Source organism: Schistocerca piceifrons, chromosome 3 (assembly GCF_021461385.2).
Source record: "Schistocerca piceifrons isolate TAMUIC-IGC-003096 chromosome 3, iqSchPice1.1, whole genome shotgun sequence".
NCBI lineage: Eukaryota > Metazoa > Arthropoda > Insecta > Orthoptera > Acrididae > Schistocerca > Schistocerca piceifrons.
In genome coordinates this window covers 174032175-174050651 of record NC_060140.1, presented here as the reverse complement: position 1 = coordinate 174050651, position 18477 = coordinate 174032175, and the positions used below count along the sequence as shown (strand labels likewise).

The 18477-nt window shown below is 44.4% G+C and overlaps 1 protein-coding gene across 1 annotated transcript; it reads left to right on the top strand.

Annotated features, from left to right (window-relative positions):
- Positions 1 to 7020: 7020 nt before the first annotated feature.
- LOC124788492 (cuticle collagen 34-like) lies at positions 7021 to 16913 on the top strand. Its single transcript, XM_047255762.1, has 2 exons — positions 7021 to 7535; positions 16694 to 16913. Exons 1-2 carry the CDS (start codon positions 7021 to 7023, stop codon positions 16911 to 16913), a joined length of 735 nt encoding a protein of 244 aa, XP_047111718.1.
- The last annotated feature ends 1564 nt before the right edge of the window (positions 16914 to 18477 follow it).

The window sequence follows — 18477 nt, the reverse complement described above, 5'->3', positions numbered from 1 at the left end:
CAGGAGCTCAGATGATATACCAGTCTTAAGCAACGAATGGTAAGCCTTAAGGTGGAAGGAGTATATAGAGGGACTATAGAAGGGGAATATACTTGAGGGCAATAATATGGAAATGGTAGAGGACGTAGATGAAGATGAAATGGGAGATACGATACTGTGTGAAGAATTTGGCATAGCACTGAAATACCTAGGTCGAAAGCAGGCCCCGTGAGGAGACAATATTCCATTAGAACTACTGATAGCCATGGGAGAGCCAACCATGACAAAACTCTACCATGTGGTGAGCAAGACGTATGAGAGAGGTGAAATACCCTCAGACTTCAAGAAGAATATAATAATTCCAATCGTAAAGAAAGCAGATGCTGACAGGTGTGAAAATTACCGAACCACCAGTTTAATAAGCCACGCTTGCAAAATACGAACACGAATTCTTTATAGACGAATGGAAAAACTGGTAGAAGCCGACCTCGGGGAAGATTAGTTTGGATTCCGTAGGAATGTTGGAACACACGAGGAAATACTGATCGTAAGACTTAGAAGATAGGTTAAGGGAAGACAAACCTACGTTTCTAGCAATTGTAGACTGAGAGAAAGTTTTTGATAATGTTGACTGGAATACTCTCTCAAATTCTGAAGGTAGCAGGGGTGAAATACGGGCAGTGAAAGGCTATTTACAATTTGTACAAAAAACAAATGGCAGTTAAGAGTCCCGAGGGGCATGAAAGGGAAGCAGTAGTTGGGAAGGGAGTGAACAGGGTTGTAGCCTACCCCTGATGTTATTCAATCTTTATATTCAACGAGCAGTGAAGGAAACAAAAGAAAAATTCGGAGTAGGAATTAAAATTTATGGAGAAGAAATAAAAACTTTAAGGTTCGTCGATGATATTGTAATTCTGTCAGAGAACGTGGAAGGACAGCTGAACGGAATGGACAGTGTCTTGAAGGGGGCATATAAAATGAAAATTAACAAAAACAAAACGAAGATAATGCAATGTAGTCGAATTAAATGCTGAGGGAATGAGATTAGGAAATTAGACACTTAAAGTAGTAGATGAGTTTTGCTATCTGGGAAGCAAAATAATTGATGGTCGAATTAGAGAGGATATAAAATGTAGAGTGGCTATGACAAGGAAAGCGTTACTGAAGAAGGGAAATTTATTAACATCGAGTATTAATTTAAGTGTCAGGAAGTTTTTGCTGAAAGTATTTGCATGGAGTGTAGCTATGTATGGAAGTGAAATATGAACGATAACTAGTTTAGACAAGAAGAGAATAGAAGCTTTCGAAATGTGGTGCTACAGAAAAATGCTGAAGATTAAATGGGTAGATCACGTAACTAATTAGGAGGTACTGAATATATTTGGGGAGAAGACAAATTCGTGGCACAACCTGACTAGAAGAAGGGATGGGCTGGCAGGACACGTTCTGAGACTTCAAGGAATTTCCAGTTTAGTACTGGAGGGAAGCGTGGGGGGGGGGGGGGGGCGGTAAAAATCTTAGAGGGAGACCAAGAGATAAATACATTAAGCAGGTTTAGAAGGATGTAGGTTGCAGTAGTTATTCGGAGATAAAGAGGCTTGCACAGGATAGAGTAGCATGAAGAGTTGCATCAAACAAGTCTCTGGACTGAAGACAACAACAATAATTAATAGTGTTTATTAGAAAAGAAACATTATCTCCCGAGGTTGTATCACTCGTTCACATGACACTCGACACTGTTACAATCTTTTGCACTTGTGTGGAAAAGTTGTCAGGATTTGGTGTCGAATGGAGAATGTGGATCTCAGGAGCAGAGGGAAAGATTATCAGCGTCTGTGTATCAGGGAATGATAAAGGTGAAAGCGGTACTTGACGTTCTTTCATCACGGATGTGAACTGCTGGTAGATTAATAACCGATGTAGCCGCCTAAAGTTGAATGCAATCAAGCAAACGGGCATGCATTGTGTTGTACATGTTCCGGATGTCAGTTTATGTGATGGAGTTCCAGGTTGGTCAGTACAGAGACGGTTAATGCTGTTCGTGGGTGACGCTGGAATTGTCGTCCGATGATGATGTCCCATACCTGTTCGTTTGGAGACAGATCTTGTGATCGAGTACGCAAAGACAATATTTGTAGAGTACGTTGTGTTACAACAATAGTATGTTGGCGAACGTTATTCAGCTGAGAAGTACTTCACGAATGGCAGCACAATAGGTCGAATCATCAGACTGAGGTAGAAATTTGCAGTCAGGGTGGGTGCGATAGCCACGAGAGTGCTCTTGCTGTCATACGAAATCGCACCGCTGAGCATAATTCGAGGTGTAGGTCCAGAGTATCTGGCATGTAGACAGGTTGGTTGCAGGCCCCCAATTGGCCTTCATGTAACAAGCATATGGCCATCAATGGCATCGATTCAGGATCAGCCTTCATCAGAAAACAACAGACCACCTTGCCCTCCAGTGCGCTCTCCCATGACACCACTGAAGTCGCAAATGGCGGTGGTTTGGGGTCAGTGGAGTGCACGCTATGCGACCCCTTTTTCGGTGCTTTTCTTGAAGCAACTAATTTGTAACTGTTCGTTGTGTCACTGTGGTGCCAGCTGCTTTCAAAATTGCTGCAGTACAATGCAACAGAGCCATGCGCCGAACTCGATGATCTTCCCTCTCGGTAGTGCCCCGTGGACGTCCGGAGCCGTGTCGTCTTGCGACCGTACATTAACGTGACCTCTGCCGCCGGTAGTCGTGTATAGTGGCTACATTCCTGTCAAGTCTTTCTGCGATATTGCTGAAGGAACACCCATCTTCTCATAGTGCAACTGCCTGACGTCATTGAAACTGAGGTGTTGATAACGGCGTCTTTGTCGTCCGCAATCTTAGATGGTGGGCGGAAATCCACTTCTGAAATTTTCGGAAAGTTCTGACTATTTTAAACGAAGTGCTGCCAACGTGGCCGTGCGGTTCTAGGCGCTACAGTCTGGAACCGAGCGACCGCTCCGGTCGCAGGTTCGAATCCTGCCTCGGGCATTGATGTGTGTGCTGTCCTTAGGTTAGTTAGGTTTAAGTAGTTCTAAGTTCTAGGGGACTGATGACATCAGATGTTAAGTCCCATAGTGCTCACAAGGAAACCTCCCCATCGCACCCCCCTCAGATTTAGTTAGAAGTTGGCACAGTGGATAGGCCTTGAAAAACTGAACACAGATCAATCGAGAAAACAGGAAGAAATTGTGTGGAACTATGAAAAAAATTAGTAAAATATACAAACTGAGCAGTCCATGCGAAAATCATGGAAGATGGTAGGCAGGGAGCGCCGTGGTCCCGTGGTTAGCGAGAGCAGCTACAGAACGAGAGGTCCTAGGTTCAGGTCTTCCCTCGAGTGAAAAGATTAATTTTTTATTTTCAGTTTATGTGACAAACTCTTATGTTTTCATCACTTTTTTGGGAGTGATTATCACATGCACAAGAAAACCTAAATCGGGCAAGGTAGAAGAATCTTTTTACCCATTCGCTAAGTGTACAAGTTAGGTGGGTCGACAACATATTCCTGTCATGTGACGCACCTGTCGTCACCAGTGTCGTATAGAATATATCAGACGTGTTTTCCTGTGGAGGAATCGGTTGACCTATGACCTTGCCATCAAATGTTTTCGGTTCCCATTGGAGAGGCACGTCCTTTCGTCTACTAATCGCACGGTTTTGCGGTGCGGTCGCAAAACACATACACTAAACTTACTACAGTAACGGAGACGTCAATGAACGAACGGACAGATCATAACTTTGCGAAAATAAAGAAAGTAAAATTTTCAGTCGAGGGAAGACTTGAACCAAGGACCTCTCGTTCCGCAACTACTCACGCTAATCACGGGACCACTACGATCCTGAGCACATTTACTCCTTGATATTGCCTATCTTGCACATGGACTACTCAGTTTGTATATTTTACTAATTTTTTTCATAGTTCCACAAAACTTCTTCCTGTTTTCTCGATTGATCTATGTTCAGTTTTTCAAGGCCTATCCACTGTGCCAACTTATAACTAAATATGAGGGGGTTGCGATGGGGAGGTTCCCTTGTCAGAGCCATTTTTCCTGGGCGTCGTCCACTTCTCCGCCTATCTTTGAGGAACGTGCAGAAACATGCTAGACGGCAATGGCGTCACTGGGGACAGGAATGATATCAGATAGTGTTTTCGGACGAATCCAGGTTCTGTTTGTTTGAAAATGATGGCCGCATTTTGGTTCGCCTCACACAGGGGGAGCGGCATGGCAATGTCTCATCCGCACTGGAGATAAAGCGCTAACTCAAGGCCATATGGTGTGGAGAGCTACTTGGTACAACCACAAATGACATGCTGCCTATCCATGGCACTGTGACCAGTGTGAACTAAGTAAATGACTTCCTGCAACCCGTAGCTATACCCTTTCTGCACAAGACCCCATACGACATTTTTCAACAAGACAATGGTGCTCCAACACTTGCCTTCTTGGTGTCATAGGATGTCAGCCTTTTACCCTGACCGCCAGATCACCATACTTGTAGCCAGTCGATAATGTGTGGGATATGGTGAAATGACAGGTGCAGTATTCTGGCCCTATGCCAGCCACCGCAGATGAATTTAGAACCAGCTGAATGCAGCGTAGATGGCTACACCACAGGACGCCATTTGCGTCTTACACGCATCGATGGCATCATGCATGGAACAAGTTATCGGGGCCCAAGGCGTACCCTGTGCCAACTAAGCGACAGGACACATGCTGAACCCAGGCGACTGAAGTGTTAATGATTTCTGCAGAACTTATTAATGAACGTGTCCTGTGAATATGGATGTCTTATCTCTAGCCGTTCAAGGTGTTCCGTATTTTTTTGAACACGAGTGTAATTATAGCTATTAGGAGTAGTATGTTTTTAGGTTGATTAGTGCCTCCAAGTACATGTGGCAAGAGTAAGCACTCAACGCTTACTTTCCCCTGGGCAACCGATTAACTACTGTGGTGCGGACGAGAGGACACAAAACATTTAGTCTATACTGACAGATGTAGACCACTAGTGGTGCAGTTACAATTGTACAGAAAACTGCACATAGTAAAGTTTCTCACTTGTTTGTGGAAAGACTGTTCGATACAAAGAGAAAAAAACCAACACACTGTGTGTACACATTAAGGTAACACACACAAAATATCTGCACTTTACCCGTTGTGCCCTGTACATGAACTCCCTCATCGCGTTTTTATGTCTGCAATATGTGGTGTATAGAGCCACGCCAATGGATTGTGGATTACTGGAAACGAGTGATATGGAGCGATGAATCACGCTATAGCCTCTGGCAATCTGATGGAAGTGTTTGGTTGTGGCGAATGCCAGCAGAACATTACCTACCATCATGTTGTGCCAACAGTACGGTATAGGGGATGTGCTGTTAGCGTATGGGTGTTTTTTTCGTGGTTAGGGTGTGGTCCACTTACTGGGGTTAAGAACACGGCAAATTCGGAAGGACATGTACAAGCTTTACAGTATTGTTATTGTGTACAGCAGAGGAACAGGTGGGAGGCAATGGCTGTGTCCCATGGCAGTTCACCCTGTCATAAAGTAGCATCTGTGATGTAATTCCCGAAACAAATGGGCCTGCCCAGAGTTAGGATCTGAAGGAAATTGAATAACTTTGTGATAAATTACAACGTCGACTTGACTCCAGGCCCTAGCGTCTAGCGTGCAACATCTGTACCTTGTGTGGTTTCGGCGTTTGTGAAAGTAAGGGCCGCCATTCAGGCAGACATTCAAATACCTCACTGACAGTGTCCCCATCAGAGTTCAATAAAGGTGAATGGTAGACACACCCCGTATTAAAGTCCACTAATAGGTGCGCAGATACTTTTAATCAGGTCATGTAGTTTTGCTCTCTTTTGCTCTCTTCTGCTTCTTCCAGTGCCAACTTTACTGTTCCAGGAAGCGGTAGCATTATTATAGTGACCTGCTGCTTTTAATGGTAAGAGCTCCCAGCACAATTGTTTCCTCACTATTTAAGTTTCTCTTCACTTCATATTTTACGTGTCCAATTAATTTTGAACAATCTCAGACGACGATAGATTTTTAAGTGCACCCAGTTTCTAATATCCCATATTCCCAATGGCCGACATATTACTCCTATACAGTGCTGTGCTCCAAATGTGCCCTTTGAGGGCCTACTTTCTCCATCCCACATCAATATTTGATGCTATTACACAACGTTTATTGCCTGCACCAGTCTTCTTCTTGTACTTTCCTTGTTACGGCTACCCTATGTAATCTTTCTTGAAACATATGAGAATTGCTTTACTTGTTGCCCTACTGTATCGTTTGCAATTTTTGTGATAATAGATATTATCTACTGTTCCCCTGCCTTTATTTTCTGTCATGTTTGCTCTCGTACTGAAATTTATTGAAGGCTAATTTCTAAACAACACTTATTCATACCCATCATGTTCAAAATCAATCGGTACATCTATACAATTGCTAATGTACTTTGCAGCACTGTGTTGTTCTGTGTGTGTGTGTGTGTGTGTGTGTGTGTGTGTGTGTGTGTGTAATAGCTAACCTCAGGAATTAACTGTAGGGATTTTGAGATGGTTTTCATTAATAGGCAGACTGACCTACGATTAATGCGTGTGTATAAAATTTATCACCACTGTTTCAGATATGTTGTCCAGTCATAGATGCCTAATCTCACCAGTGCATAGTAGTTGCAGACTGCTAGGTACCAATAAATTAGTGTGTGATTGCAAATATGGCATAAAATTAAAACAGTTGGAATTTCACAAATATACCTATTTTCCTTTCCACTACACTTTCTGATAGGCACATAATACACACTTAGTTATCCTTCTGCAGTATATTTGAAGATACTGGAAGTGCGTTTTTCTTTGAGAGATGTGTTCTATTGGACAATGAAGGAGTAGGCAAGATATGTGGAAGAAAAAGGTGGCCTTACACTTTGTTAACAATGTGTTAAGAAATATGACTAGTAACACATTTGTGTTTTGTGATATCAGCCATGTATGTGCCACTGAATGCATCTGTTCTGTGCAGGAGTGCCCGGCGCCCCAGCTGCCCCCGGTGCCCCAGGCACCCCTGGAAGACCAGGCACCCCTGGCAGACCTGGTACCCCCGGTGCACCAGGTGTCCCCGGCGTTGGCACACCAGGTGTGCCCGGCACACCAGGTGTGCCCGGCACACCAGGTGTGTCCGGCACACCAGGTGTGCCCGGAACACCAGGCACCCCCGGCTCCCCTGGTATCCCTGGCACGCCAGGCTCCCCTGGCTCTCCAGGTGCCCCGGGCGCGCCTGGCAGACCCGGCACCCCTGGGACACCAGGTGCCCCCGGCACCCCTGGCACCCCCGGTACCCCCGGCACACCAGGCACCCCTGGCACACCAGGTGCTCCAGGTGGTCCCGGCGCACCGGGTGCCCCACCTCCGCCGCCTCCACCACCACCGCCGCCACCGAACGTGGCCACATCTCCGCAGTCATTCCCTGTTGGCACACGGGTTCACTTTGCTGACAACCTGGGCCAGTTCACACAAGGGTAAGTATACAGATGGGCATTACGAGTAATAGTTGAATATGTAAATGATTCAGTTAATCAGATCAATTAACTGTATCCCAGAAACAGATTTTGAAATTGTTATTTTACATATTTATTTTTAGGCCTGTAAAGCATTCCTATAAAAATATTTTTAGAGTTCTGTATCTGAATTGATAGAAACAGAACTCTTACAGTCCACCCATTATATTTCGAGCATGCAGCCGCGCAAATAAAATTTCTTCGACTGATATTTCGGCCGCGTATCGTCTGGACATTTTCAGAATAAGTCGCAAAAATTGCTGCCTATAGCTTCATTATCCGCGGCTGCATGCCCAAAATAATTGACTATTCTTAGCGCCGTGAGAAGTTGAAAATGCACATCAAGGTCTCTTACAGGATCAATTTGTTCCCCATCCTCCTGTCCATCTGTTAAGCCCCTTTTTCTCAGAAACGGGTAGGTACATCAAACTGAAAACTGTCTAATATTAAGCTTTGTGGCCGGCAGCGATGGCCGAACGGTTCTACGCGCGTCAGTCTGGAACCGCGCGACTGATACAGTCGCAGGTTCGAATCCTGCCTCAGGAATGGATGTGCGTGATGTCCTTAGGTTAGTCAGGTTTTAGTAGTTCTAAGTTCTAGGGGACTGATGACCTCAGATGTTAAGTCCCATAGTGCTCAGAGCCATTAAGCTTCGTGCTCCCTTGTCAGTGTAAAACGTTCAAGCTTCTAAATCAATTCGTCCATTTATCTCAAATACTCGCAAACTAACGCATAGAAACCTGCAGATCAGCTGTCCACATACATAATTAACTTCGCACAGAACCGCCATAGGGTGAGTCCTACCCACACTTGTCCAGTATTTTTATGATAGTTTGATCCGTAAAAAATAGTGATGTCACTTCTACAATTCTCTTTTTCTAACTAATTGAAGTAACAAAATTTCGTGGCAGCACATCGTAGAGACATGTACAAGCACAGTTGTTGCTTTATTTATTTCTGAAATCCCACAATCAACACAGAACTTCGCCACTCCACTTAAAAGTACTGTTAGATCGCTGATGTAGTCAGCGATCGTATGTGGTACACAGTCGACATTAATATTCGTCCTTTTCCGACTTCACACCATGGTTACTAGGCGAGAGACGTATTTCCATAATGAAGCTATAGACAGTGAATCAACAGTCACCAGGTTTTACAACAAAAAAGGGAATTTACTCGTACAGATTCCGGTGTATAATATACAGCTCTGTGGTTTTACATTTATAAAAGAGTATCCATTTCGGTCATGAATCTGATCATCTTCGGCAGTCGAAGATGGGCAAGTCATGACCGAAGTCGATCGTCTTTAACAAACGTGAAATATTACAGCTGTGTATTATAAAGTGCCATTCCTAACCTTGGAGAGAGAGAGAGAGAGAGAGAGAGAGAGAGAGAGAACTGGACTAAGTAATCGTGAGGATTATCGATTACGTAAAATTGACAGGAATGGAATATCGCTGAACCGAAAACCAGTTACAAGAATAATTGCAATTAATCCATTAATTGCGATTAATTGCCCATCCCTATGTCGAGCACGGGTCACGCTTACATCGACTGTACTCATTAGCTGATCTATTGCTCTTGTTTCTCTTGCGATATAAATGAACAGTTAATTGACACTAATTATGAAATATAAAGATCGGATAGAAATTCATAAGCAGCTTCCCGCTCTTTATTTTTCGATGACAAGAGCCGCCAGGAAATGAAAACGGTAATATAAGTATTTCACGTCAGCGAAAAACTGAAAGTATGCTTCTGTAACGTCTTCAACAAAATTTTCTTTCAATTTACTGCAATGAGAGGCTGAAAATACTTCTTAACTCCACAGGATCCACTAGGAGTATCCGAAAACAGAAACTTGATTCTCGCAAGAGCTACAGTAGATAATGCCATTAGGACTTCTTAGTCATGTGGAATATATCTTTCATGGGCAATAAAAGATCTGACACCTATTCAGAATCAGAAAACATGCATGGGGCAGCTCTCTGCCTTTATAGAAGGGTATGTGTTGTCTGAGTAAGGGGAAAGCCCAGTCTCTGGGTTTAGCTGTCCGAACTAGAGGCCTTTCGATGACCTCGTGGTAACATTATCTAGTGTCCGATTTAAGTTAAAAAAAAATTGTGTCCTACTTTCAGATGTACACTGGTTAGCGAATTCTTTCTGTGAATAGTAGTAAATGTCTGCCGCAAAAATGCCTTCTCTTACAATAAATTTCACTACCCCACATGGTAGTGACGATACTGAACTGTGATAGAGGTTTCCGAAATCTCGTTGCGCATCTGCTTCGCGCAAGTCAGCGCTAAGAGTTCTACAGTTCGCCGGCAGATGGAACCACGAAACAGGTATGCTGCTTGACATTCCGTACGATGTGTCTGCATTTACAGTATCCACATTAGTTGCAAGTTTCTATTCTGTTTGTCTCTCCAAGCTGCAAAAAATGGTGAAAACTTCTCAACATGACTGAGTCATGACGTTGATATCAAAAAGGTTTGTTTTTATTGCAGGCCCATTCTGTGCAATAATGGAAGGCATAAATATCCAAACGGTGATGTTCATTCAGCTTTGAAACACAAACATTGTGACGATTAACATAGTCTGCTGCTTGGTTTTCTCTGGTGGTATTACTACGCTATTGGGGAAACTTCAGGGTTTTAAATTACTCTCCCTGAAGATAGATTGTCTTTACTAATGTATCCTTGGCTTCCTTCATTGCTTGCTCTATGCACAGACTAAAATATCCTATCCCATTCCCTTCTCATCCACGACCTAGCTTTCATGTACTTATTACTTCAGTGTGGTTTTTGAACGAGTATTAGATAACGCTTCTCTTCCTATGTTTTCTCGCTGCTCTTCCTTTCCGTATTATCGAGTTACTGTGCAAAATCACAAATGAATGTTGGAACCAGTTAGGTTATCGAATAATTTTTTTCATCTCAACATTCATAATTCAACCTGTTAATCATACACGGAATGAGCAGACGCGTAACATGCTCTATTATGGTGTGTACTGACTTTTGTGACCGCAGAATGTCCCAGAACGACCGATAAACATTTAGAACGACCATTCGAAGCAGAAAAATCTAGTAAAGATGGGCTCTAAAACGCATACATTAAAATGGTTATTCACCTTCGCTGCTGTGAAATGCAGTCCTTCTACAGAGCAAATGCTCATAGTTCTTAAGGTTTGCATTCTAGAGCCCATTTTTACTAGAATTTTGCTTCAAGTTATCCTTCTGTCTTACTCCTGAATATTGCCCGTTCCTTCTGAAATAACCTGTATATTGGCTGTAATAATCTATTCACTGCATTTTTGACAGTAGTTCAATTGCACTTCTACTTTCTTATTCGTCAGTGTTGTGTTGGTACCCCGTTTTCCGTGCCACAGCACTTCGGTAGTTCCCACTACATCATAATTCAATCCATCTTCTTCTCTTTTCAAATTACCTAACCACTAACTTGTTGGGAGATCTAATATTCCACACTTTCACTGGTAGAATGGCGGTTTATTGGTTTTCTGATGACAATGTCTTCCTGAGTAGTTACCGCCTAGAAATGCGGATAGGGACTACATTGCGTCTGGAATATTTTACTTAAGAATCAGTCATGAGCATTCCACTATACAGTAGAGTTGCAGGTCTTGGGGGTATACAACAAAGGTAGTTTCCCGTTGCTTTCAGCTATGCTGCAGTACCAGAATGATTTAGGTTAAATGGACAGATCAGTCAACCATCCAGGCTTCTACCCCCTCTTTACGAAGCATATGACTGTTGAGATCTGGTGACTGGTGCTTAGCGGAGATACGACAATTCATCTTCGTTGTCACAAAACCAGCTCTTGGTGATGCAAGCTGTGTGAACAGGAACCCCTATCGTCTTGGAACACAGTATCAGCATCCGGGAACAAACATTGTACCACAGGATGGACGTTATCAGCCAAAATGGTCACATGATCCTTGACAGTAATGCGGCCTTGCATATTAGCCATGGGGCACAAGGGATACCACAACATGGCTGCCCAAATTATCACCGAATACCCGCCATGTTTCTCTTGGAATGTATAACTCGGCAAGAAGGTGGAAGCAATGTGGAAGAAAAGACTCATCCGACCAAATGACTGTGTGCTCTATTACACCACAGTCCAGGTTTTATGGCTTCGCCACCACATTTTCCTGATACGGACATTTGCATCAATGATGATGAATGGTTTTTGAATTCCAGCTGACCCTGAAATTCCCAGCATGTGGAGCCTCCTTCGTGCGACATGAAGCTCTGCTGTGACTTTTGCTGCCGTCGTCCTCTTATTTTTCGCCACAGTCGGCTTCAATGACCGTCCGTCACGATCATTCAACAAATACTTTGCGGGTAATGGTTTTCGGCATTCCCTCTACGTGGAATAAATTTTCAACACGGTCCCTCTTGAAACACTAGACACTTCTGCTACCTTGGTTATGGAAACACCCACTATGGGACCACCACCAGTTTGGCGGCGTACGAATTCACTTAGCTCCGAGATAATGCCCGCCCAACGACACAGAAGACTGTTTTGATCACGACTAACAGTTGCAACGTACTGAGGACATCGCACAGGTGCCGTTCGTGGTCAAATACAATTGCACAACCTTCAGGCTAGGCTAGTATCTGCGTTTATGTCCAAGTACGCACGTCTTGAGTCTTCCTGCTAGGAAGCATGTAGTAATAACGCCGCCGCGGTTCGCGTTTCCGCATTTATCGTATGCAAGTCGGAAAGACACGAATACGACATAAGCACCTTGCCTACATGTCGGCGTTTATATAGCCGCGTCGGAGTTGCGCTACGTTGCATATACGCTGCGGCATTGCCCTCAAACGGTAACTTTTTGATTTTCCCTTATACTTGACTTCACGCATGTAAGCGAAAAGTAGTTCAAGAAATGTTAGAAATTTTGCCTAAAGTTCGTTGAAAGGCCCTGAGTGTTCCCGTTATCAAAAAATGGACGAGTATAATCTGGGATTGGAGATGAGCGTCGGATCGCAAACATCTGGCCGCACATCTGGACGTCTCTGCTGACAGTGCACACACACTCGTCAATCAGTTGGGGGTATTCAAAGGTGTGTGTCCCCTGGGTTCCTTGCCGCGCAACAGAAAGAGTGTAAGGACGAACTAAGGCTCATCTGTGCAGGTGACAACTTTTGTCGAAAGTCGTCACAGGCGATGAAATGTGGGTTAATCACTTGGAACCGGAAACTACAGGGCAATCCATGGAGTGGCACAATCTCCAAAGGCGAAGTTCAATGCTGCACCTTGAGCCAGTAAAGTCATGGTGATGTCTCGAGGGACTCCGAATGGGTTATTCTGTGTGCTGAAGTGTGTTGTGCTCCCCTAAGGAAATTGAAGAGAGGATTTACGGTGTTCGTGGCCACAAAAATGCAAACGAACATCATTTTATTGTACTGTTGATCCTCATCCACCTTTCAGCCTGGATCTCGCATCTTCCGACTTCATCTGTTTGGTCGAATGAAGGATGCACTCCGCAGCAAACAGTACATGGACCATGGGGAGGCTATGATGCAACGTTGGCACCGATGTGGACCAGTAGAGTGGTACAAGCCCTCTTCACTGAAGAGGCAAAGTAACTGGTACACTTGCCTAATATTGTGTAGAGCTCCCGCAAGCACGAGGAAGTGCTGCAACACGACGTGGCATGGACTCGATTAATCTCGAAGTAGAACTGGACAGAATTGACGCCATCAGTCCTGCGGGGTTGTCCACAAGTGGGAGACATCCAAAATACGCTCAGTAATGTTCATGTATGGGGAGTTTGGTGGCAAACGGAAGAGTTTAAATTCAGACGTGTGTTCCTGAAGCCGCTCTGTAGCAATTCTGGACGTGTGGGGTGGCGTATCATCCTGTCGGAATCGCCCAAGTCCGTCGGAATGCACAATGGACATGAATGGATGCAGGTGATTGGACAGGATGCTTAGGTTCGAGTCACCTGGCAGAGTCGTTTCTAGACACATCAGGGGTTCTACGTCACGTCAACTGCACACGCCCCACACGATTACAGTATCCTGCTGACATGCAGCGTCAATGGATTCATGAGATTGTCTCCCTACCAATACACGTCCATCCCTCGATACAATTTGAAACTGTCCAGAATTGCTACAGAGCGGCTTCAGGAACACACGTCTGAATTTAAACTCTTCCGTTTGCCACCAAACTCCCCATACATGAACATTACTGAGCGTATTTTGGATGTCTCCCACTTGTGGACAACCCCGCAGGACTGATGGCGTCAATTCCGTCCAGTTCCACTTCAACATTAATCGAGTCCATGCCACGTCGTGTTGCAGCACTTCCTCGTGCTTGCGGGAGCTCTAGACAATATTAGGCAAGTGTACCAGTTACTTTGCCTCTTAAGTGAAGAGGGCTTGTACCACTCTACTGGTCCACATCGGTGCCAACGTTGCATCATAGCCTCCCCATGGTCCATGTACTGTTTGCTGCGGAATGCATCCTTCATTCGACCAAACAGATGAAGTCGGAAGATGCGAGATCCAGGCTGAAAGGTGGATGAGGATCAACAGTACAATGAAATGACGTTCGTTTGCATTTTTGTGGCCACGAACACCGTAAATCCTCTCATCAATTTCCGTAGGGGAGTACAACACACTTCAGCACACAGAATAACCCATTCGGAGTCCCTCGAGACCATCACCATGACTTTACTGGCTCAAGGCGCAGCATTGAACTTCGCCTTTGGAGATTGTGCCACTCCATGGATTGCCCTGTGGTTTCCGGTTCCAAGTGATGAACCCACATTTCATCGCCTGTGACGACTTTCGACAAAAGTTGTCACCTGCACAGATGAGCCCTAGTTCGTCCTTACACTCTTTCTGTTGCGCGGCAAGGAACCCAGGGGACACACGCCTTTGAATACCCCCAACTGATTGACGAGTGTGTGTGCACTGTCAGCAGAGACGTCCAGATGTGCAGCCAGATGTTTGCGATCCGACGCTCATCTCCAATCCCAGACTATACTCGTCCATTTTTTGATAACGGGAACACTCAGGGCCTTCCAATGAACTTTAGGCAAAATTTCTAACATTTCTTGAACTACTTTTCGCTTACATGCGTGAAGTCAAGTATAAGGGAAAATCAGGCAACGTGTTTCCAGTCAACAGCACCCCAATGTCAGTGTTGATGGGCCAGGTGAGGCGTAAAGCTTTGTATCGTGAGGTCATCAAGGGCAAACGACTGAGCCTTCTGCTCCGAAAGCCTGTATCGATGATGTTTCATTCTATGGTTCGCACGCTGACACTTGTTGATGGCCCAGCATTGAAATCTGCAGCGCCGGCCGGTGTGGCCGAGCGGTTCTAGGCGCTTCAGTCTGTAGCCCCGTGACCGCTACGGTCGCAGGTTCGAATCCTGCCTCGGGCATGGATGTGTGTGATGTCCACAGGTTAGTTAAGTTTAAATAGCTCTAAGTTCTAGGGGACTGATGATCTCAGATGTTAAGTCCCATAGTGCTCAGAGCCATTTGAACCATTTTTGAAATCTGCAGCAATTTGCGGAACGGCAAAACTTCCTCCATGTTGAGCGTTTTTCTTCAATCGAAGATTTGATGTTTTACCGGATTCCTGATATTCACGGTACACTTGTGAAACGGTCGTACGGGAAAATCCGCACCCCATCGCTACCTCTGAGATACTGTGTCCCATCGCTCGTGCCCCGACTATAATGCCACGTTCAAATTCGCTTAAATCATGATAATCTTCCATTGTAGCAGCAGTAACCTATCTAACAACTGCGCCAGGCAATTGTCTTATATAGGCGTTGCCGACCGCAGCGTCGTATTCTGCCTGTTTACATGTGTCTGTATTTGAATACTGTGCACTGGAATACATAATGAGAGAATGGTACAAGGACAATCCAAAGTGATAAGAATTGGAAGTGCAAAAGATGTTAGCTTAAACTGCTTGGGATTCGCTGATGATCTTGCTCTCCTAGCCAACACCGTTCAAGAAGCCAGGCAACAAGTGAAATCACTACAAGAAATAGCAGATAAAGTAGGCCTTAGAATATCATTCGAAAAAACGGAGATTATGCTAACTGATCCACCACTTGCAAACGAAATTACAATAGAAGAACAGGAAATCAAATTGTTGTTAAATTTAAATATTTAGGCGAAATAATAACATACAATATAAATGAGAAGCCATCATGACAGAATAGAATAAAAAACTGAACTACGCAAAATACCAGAAGTAACGTATGCAGCTAAAACTATCTTCAAAACAACTAATACAGCAGAAATTGACAGAATACTAAAAATAAAAAGAATAATTAGGACATGTATAAATAAACAGTATGAAATAAATGGACATTGGAGAATAGCATCAAACGAAACAGTATATAAGAAAATAGAACCAGTCATGAGCACGATCAGGAAGAAACGCATCTCATTCTTTGGACGTTTGATGAGAACTCCAGAAAACAATCAGTAAAAAAATGTATAATAGCAATAATAATAATCTTCCATTGTAGCAGCAGTAACCTATCTAACAATGTCTAAAGGGCTCACAAAAATTAAGGAAGGTATAAAAGAACTCCAGATTACAATAGATGACCTAAAAAACAAGACAGAGAAAACCAGAATACTGGAAGACCCGCAAACCAGACTACAAATGAAAATCAATAAAAGTAGTACAGGAAGAGCGGTCTCAGATGAAGAAAGAAAGAAAATATCTGCAAGAATGAAGAAATATTGGGCAGACAGAAGAGCAAAACACCTTTCATATAAGAATAGAGTCTAATAATTATATTACCTAAATATCATATTAAGTTATTGTTGAGCCAAATTGTATCCCAGTGTAACAACTTGTTTACAACTTTGTATTTTTGACTAGTGGTCCAATGAAGGCCATAAAATAAATAATAATAATAAAAATAATAATAACAGGCGCTTCAGTGTAGAACGTCCCTCGTATTCTTTCAGTTTCGACCAATGCTAACTGCTGTAGGATGATATGACACTTTTTTTTGAACACACTCTGTATAGAAATTTAGCACTTGAGGTTAGTGCACTAGGCGACCGCTTTTGTACTGCATAGCTCTTGAGGTGTGTCCCGTTGGTTTTGCAGATACGCGGAGAAGAAGGGCGCTGTGGTGACTGAGCACGGCAGGCTGGTGCCGGTGAACAATGGCTGGGAGGCGGTGCTGGTGAAGGAGGGCTCCTACACCTACACCAGCCCCGAGGGCAAGCAGGTGTCGCTGAGCTACGTGGCCGACGAGACGGGCTTCCACCCCGTGGGAGACCACCTGCCCGTGCCGCCCACCCCCGTCACGCCCGCCTTCGTCTAGACGACCACCGCCGCCGCTGACGCCGCCCCCGACTGGGAGCCACCTCGCGCCGACGGTGGTCTCTTCAGTCGCGACCTGCGACCACCACAGCCAGCCCAGTCAACAGACGACACATGCTAACAGCTACGGACTCTACAGTGTTCACCGCATATATGCCACTGCGCACATGTCGATGACAAAGGCTTCGACCAAACATTGCCACACAGGTTACTGAAACACGATTAATTTAAATCTCACACAACAAACCGTGCTCACCCTTCTGTTCGCAAAACGTCCACTTTCTGCTCTGCAGAATCATCGCGTGCATGCAACAAATCGATGTCCTACATAGTTCTGTGCAGTTTATTGCCTGATGCTACGAAACCCTCTTATCTCACCCTAGAAGTGTTTTCTACGTGTACCTCGCAACTACTGTATCCTAGGAACACTGCTACACTTTCGCGAGTAGCGCTTTAGTCAAGAAAGGAGAAATTGGGCATTTCTGTACACACTCAGTCATTTGACAGGTCAGCATCCGCCGGTTTCCTACTGTCCTCGCGCCGCTAGGAGTCGCAGTAGCTCTTCAAGGCATGCCAGATGGCCCCTAAGCCACAGCCTGAGCTACGGAACACTTGCCCCACTTAACCACACCTGCAACGAGCCGGCTGTTTCCCGCCTTGAACTTGGTTACTCGTTGTGCGCATGCGCACAATGTACTATCCGTTAGTGCCCCTCGCTCTTCACATAGCGGACAGCCCGTGGCGCGACCATAACACCAGCAAATCCAGCGCGGGAGTGGAAAGATATCACGACACAATATTAACACTCCCAAAACAAGGGACTATGCAGGGCGCCGAATATTTGAGCCAACAATTTATAGCTAACGGTACGGCAGTGTAGTGATCAATCGCACCGTTCTCGTAGCCGAGTGTGATACCTCTTCTGGAAGTAGTTGAAATGTGAGTGCCGTAAAGACGTTGCTCAAAATGCACTGGAAACGCGCCACGGAACTATATTTCTGTTTCGTGCCCTCGTGACTTCCCATCTTCAAAGTGTCCTGCCAGCATTCCAAAGGGCAACTATTTACGTTATCCGACTCCGAGGGTTGGGAATCTAGATTAACCGTGCAGTTGATCCTTTATATGTGTACAGAAGTGGTAGCTAGAAAACCATATGTACTTAGTTCAGAAGTAGCGGCATTGATAATCAAATAAAAGAACAATTTGATAATAATCGGTGAAGATGTGTTTCATAAATAATATTTGATGAAGATATGTTTCGTAAGATCAGGTAGGCTTTATCTGACTGAGGTTACATAGCATCATTTCAAATCTCCATAAAGGATATCACACACAAATAGTAATTACATACTTCGGTTATAGATCCTTTAGTCTTTTGCAGTGGCGCAGATACCATTACCAAACACCTTGGCTCCACATCACAGACTTGCTGTCGAAGCAGCAGAAATAGTTCATTAGCTAATGGGTCGGAAGCCACGCCTGAACTCTTCAGCTTCAGTTCATCCTACGAGACAGTAGTGTTCGTTATCACGACCATAAGAGCTACGAAGGAGAGCTGGTAATAT

Bases quoted from the DNA above. Each gene is read 5' to 3' on its own strand.
- LOC124788492 (XM_047255762.1), top strand. From the start codon at position 7,021: ATGCATCTGTTCTGTGCAGGAGTGCCCGGCGCCCCAGCTGCCCCCGGT. The intron at 7,536-16,693 runs GTAAGTATACAG...TTGGTTTTGCAG, and splicing joins CTGGGCCAGTTCACACAAGG to ATACGCGGAGAAGAAGGGCG.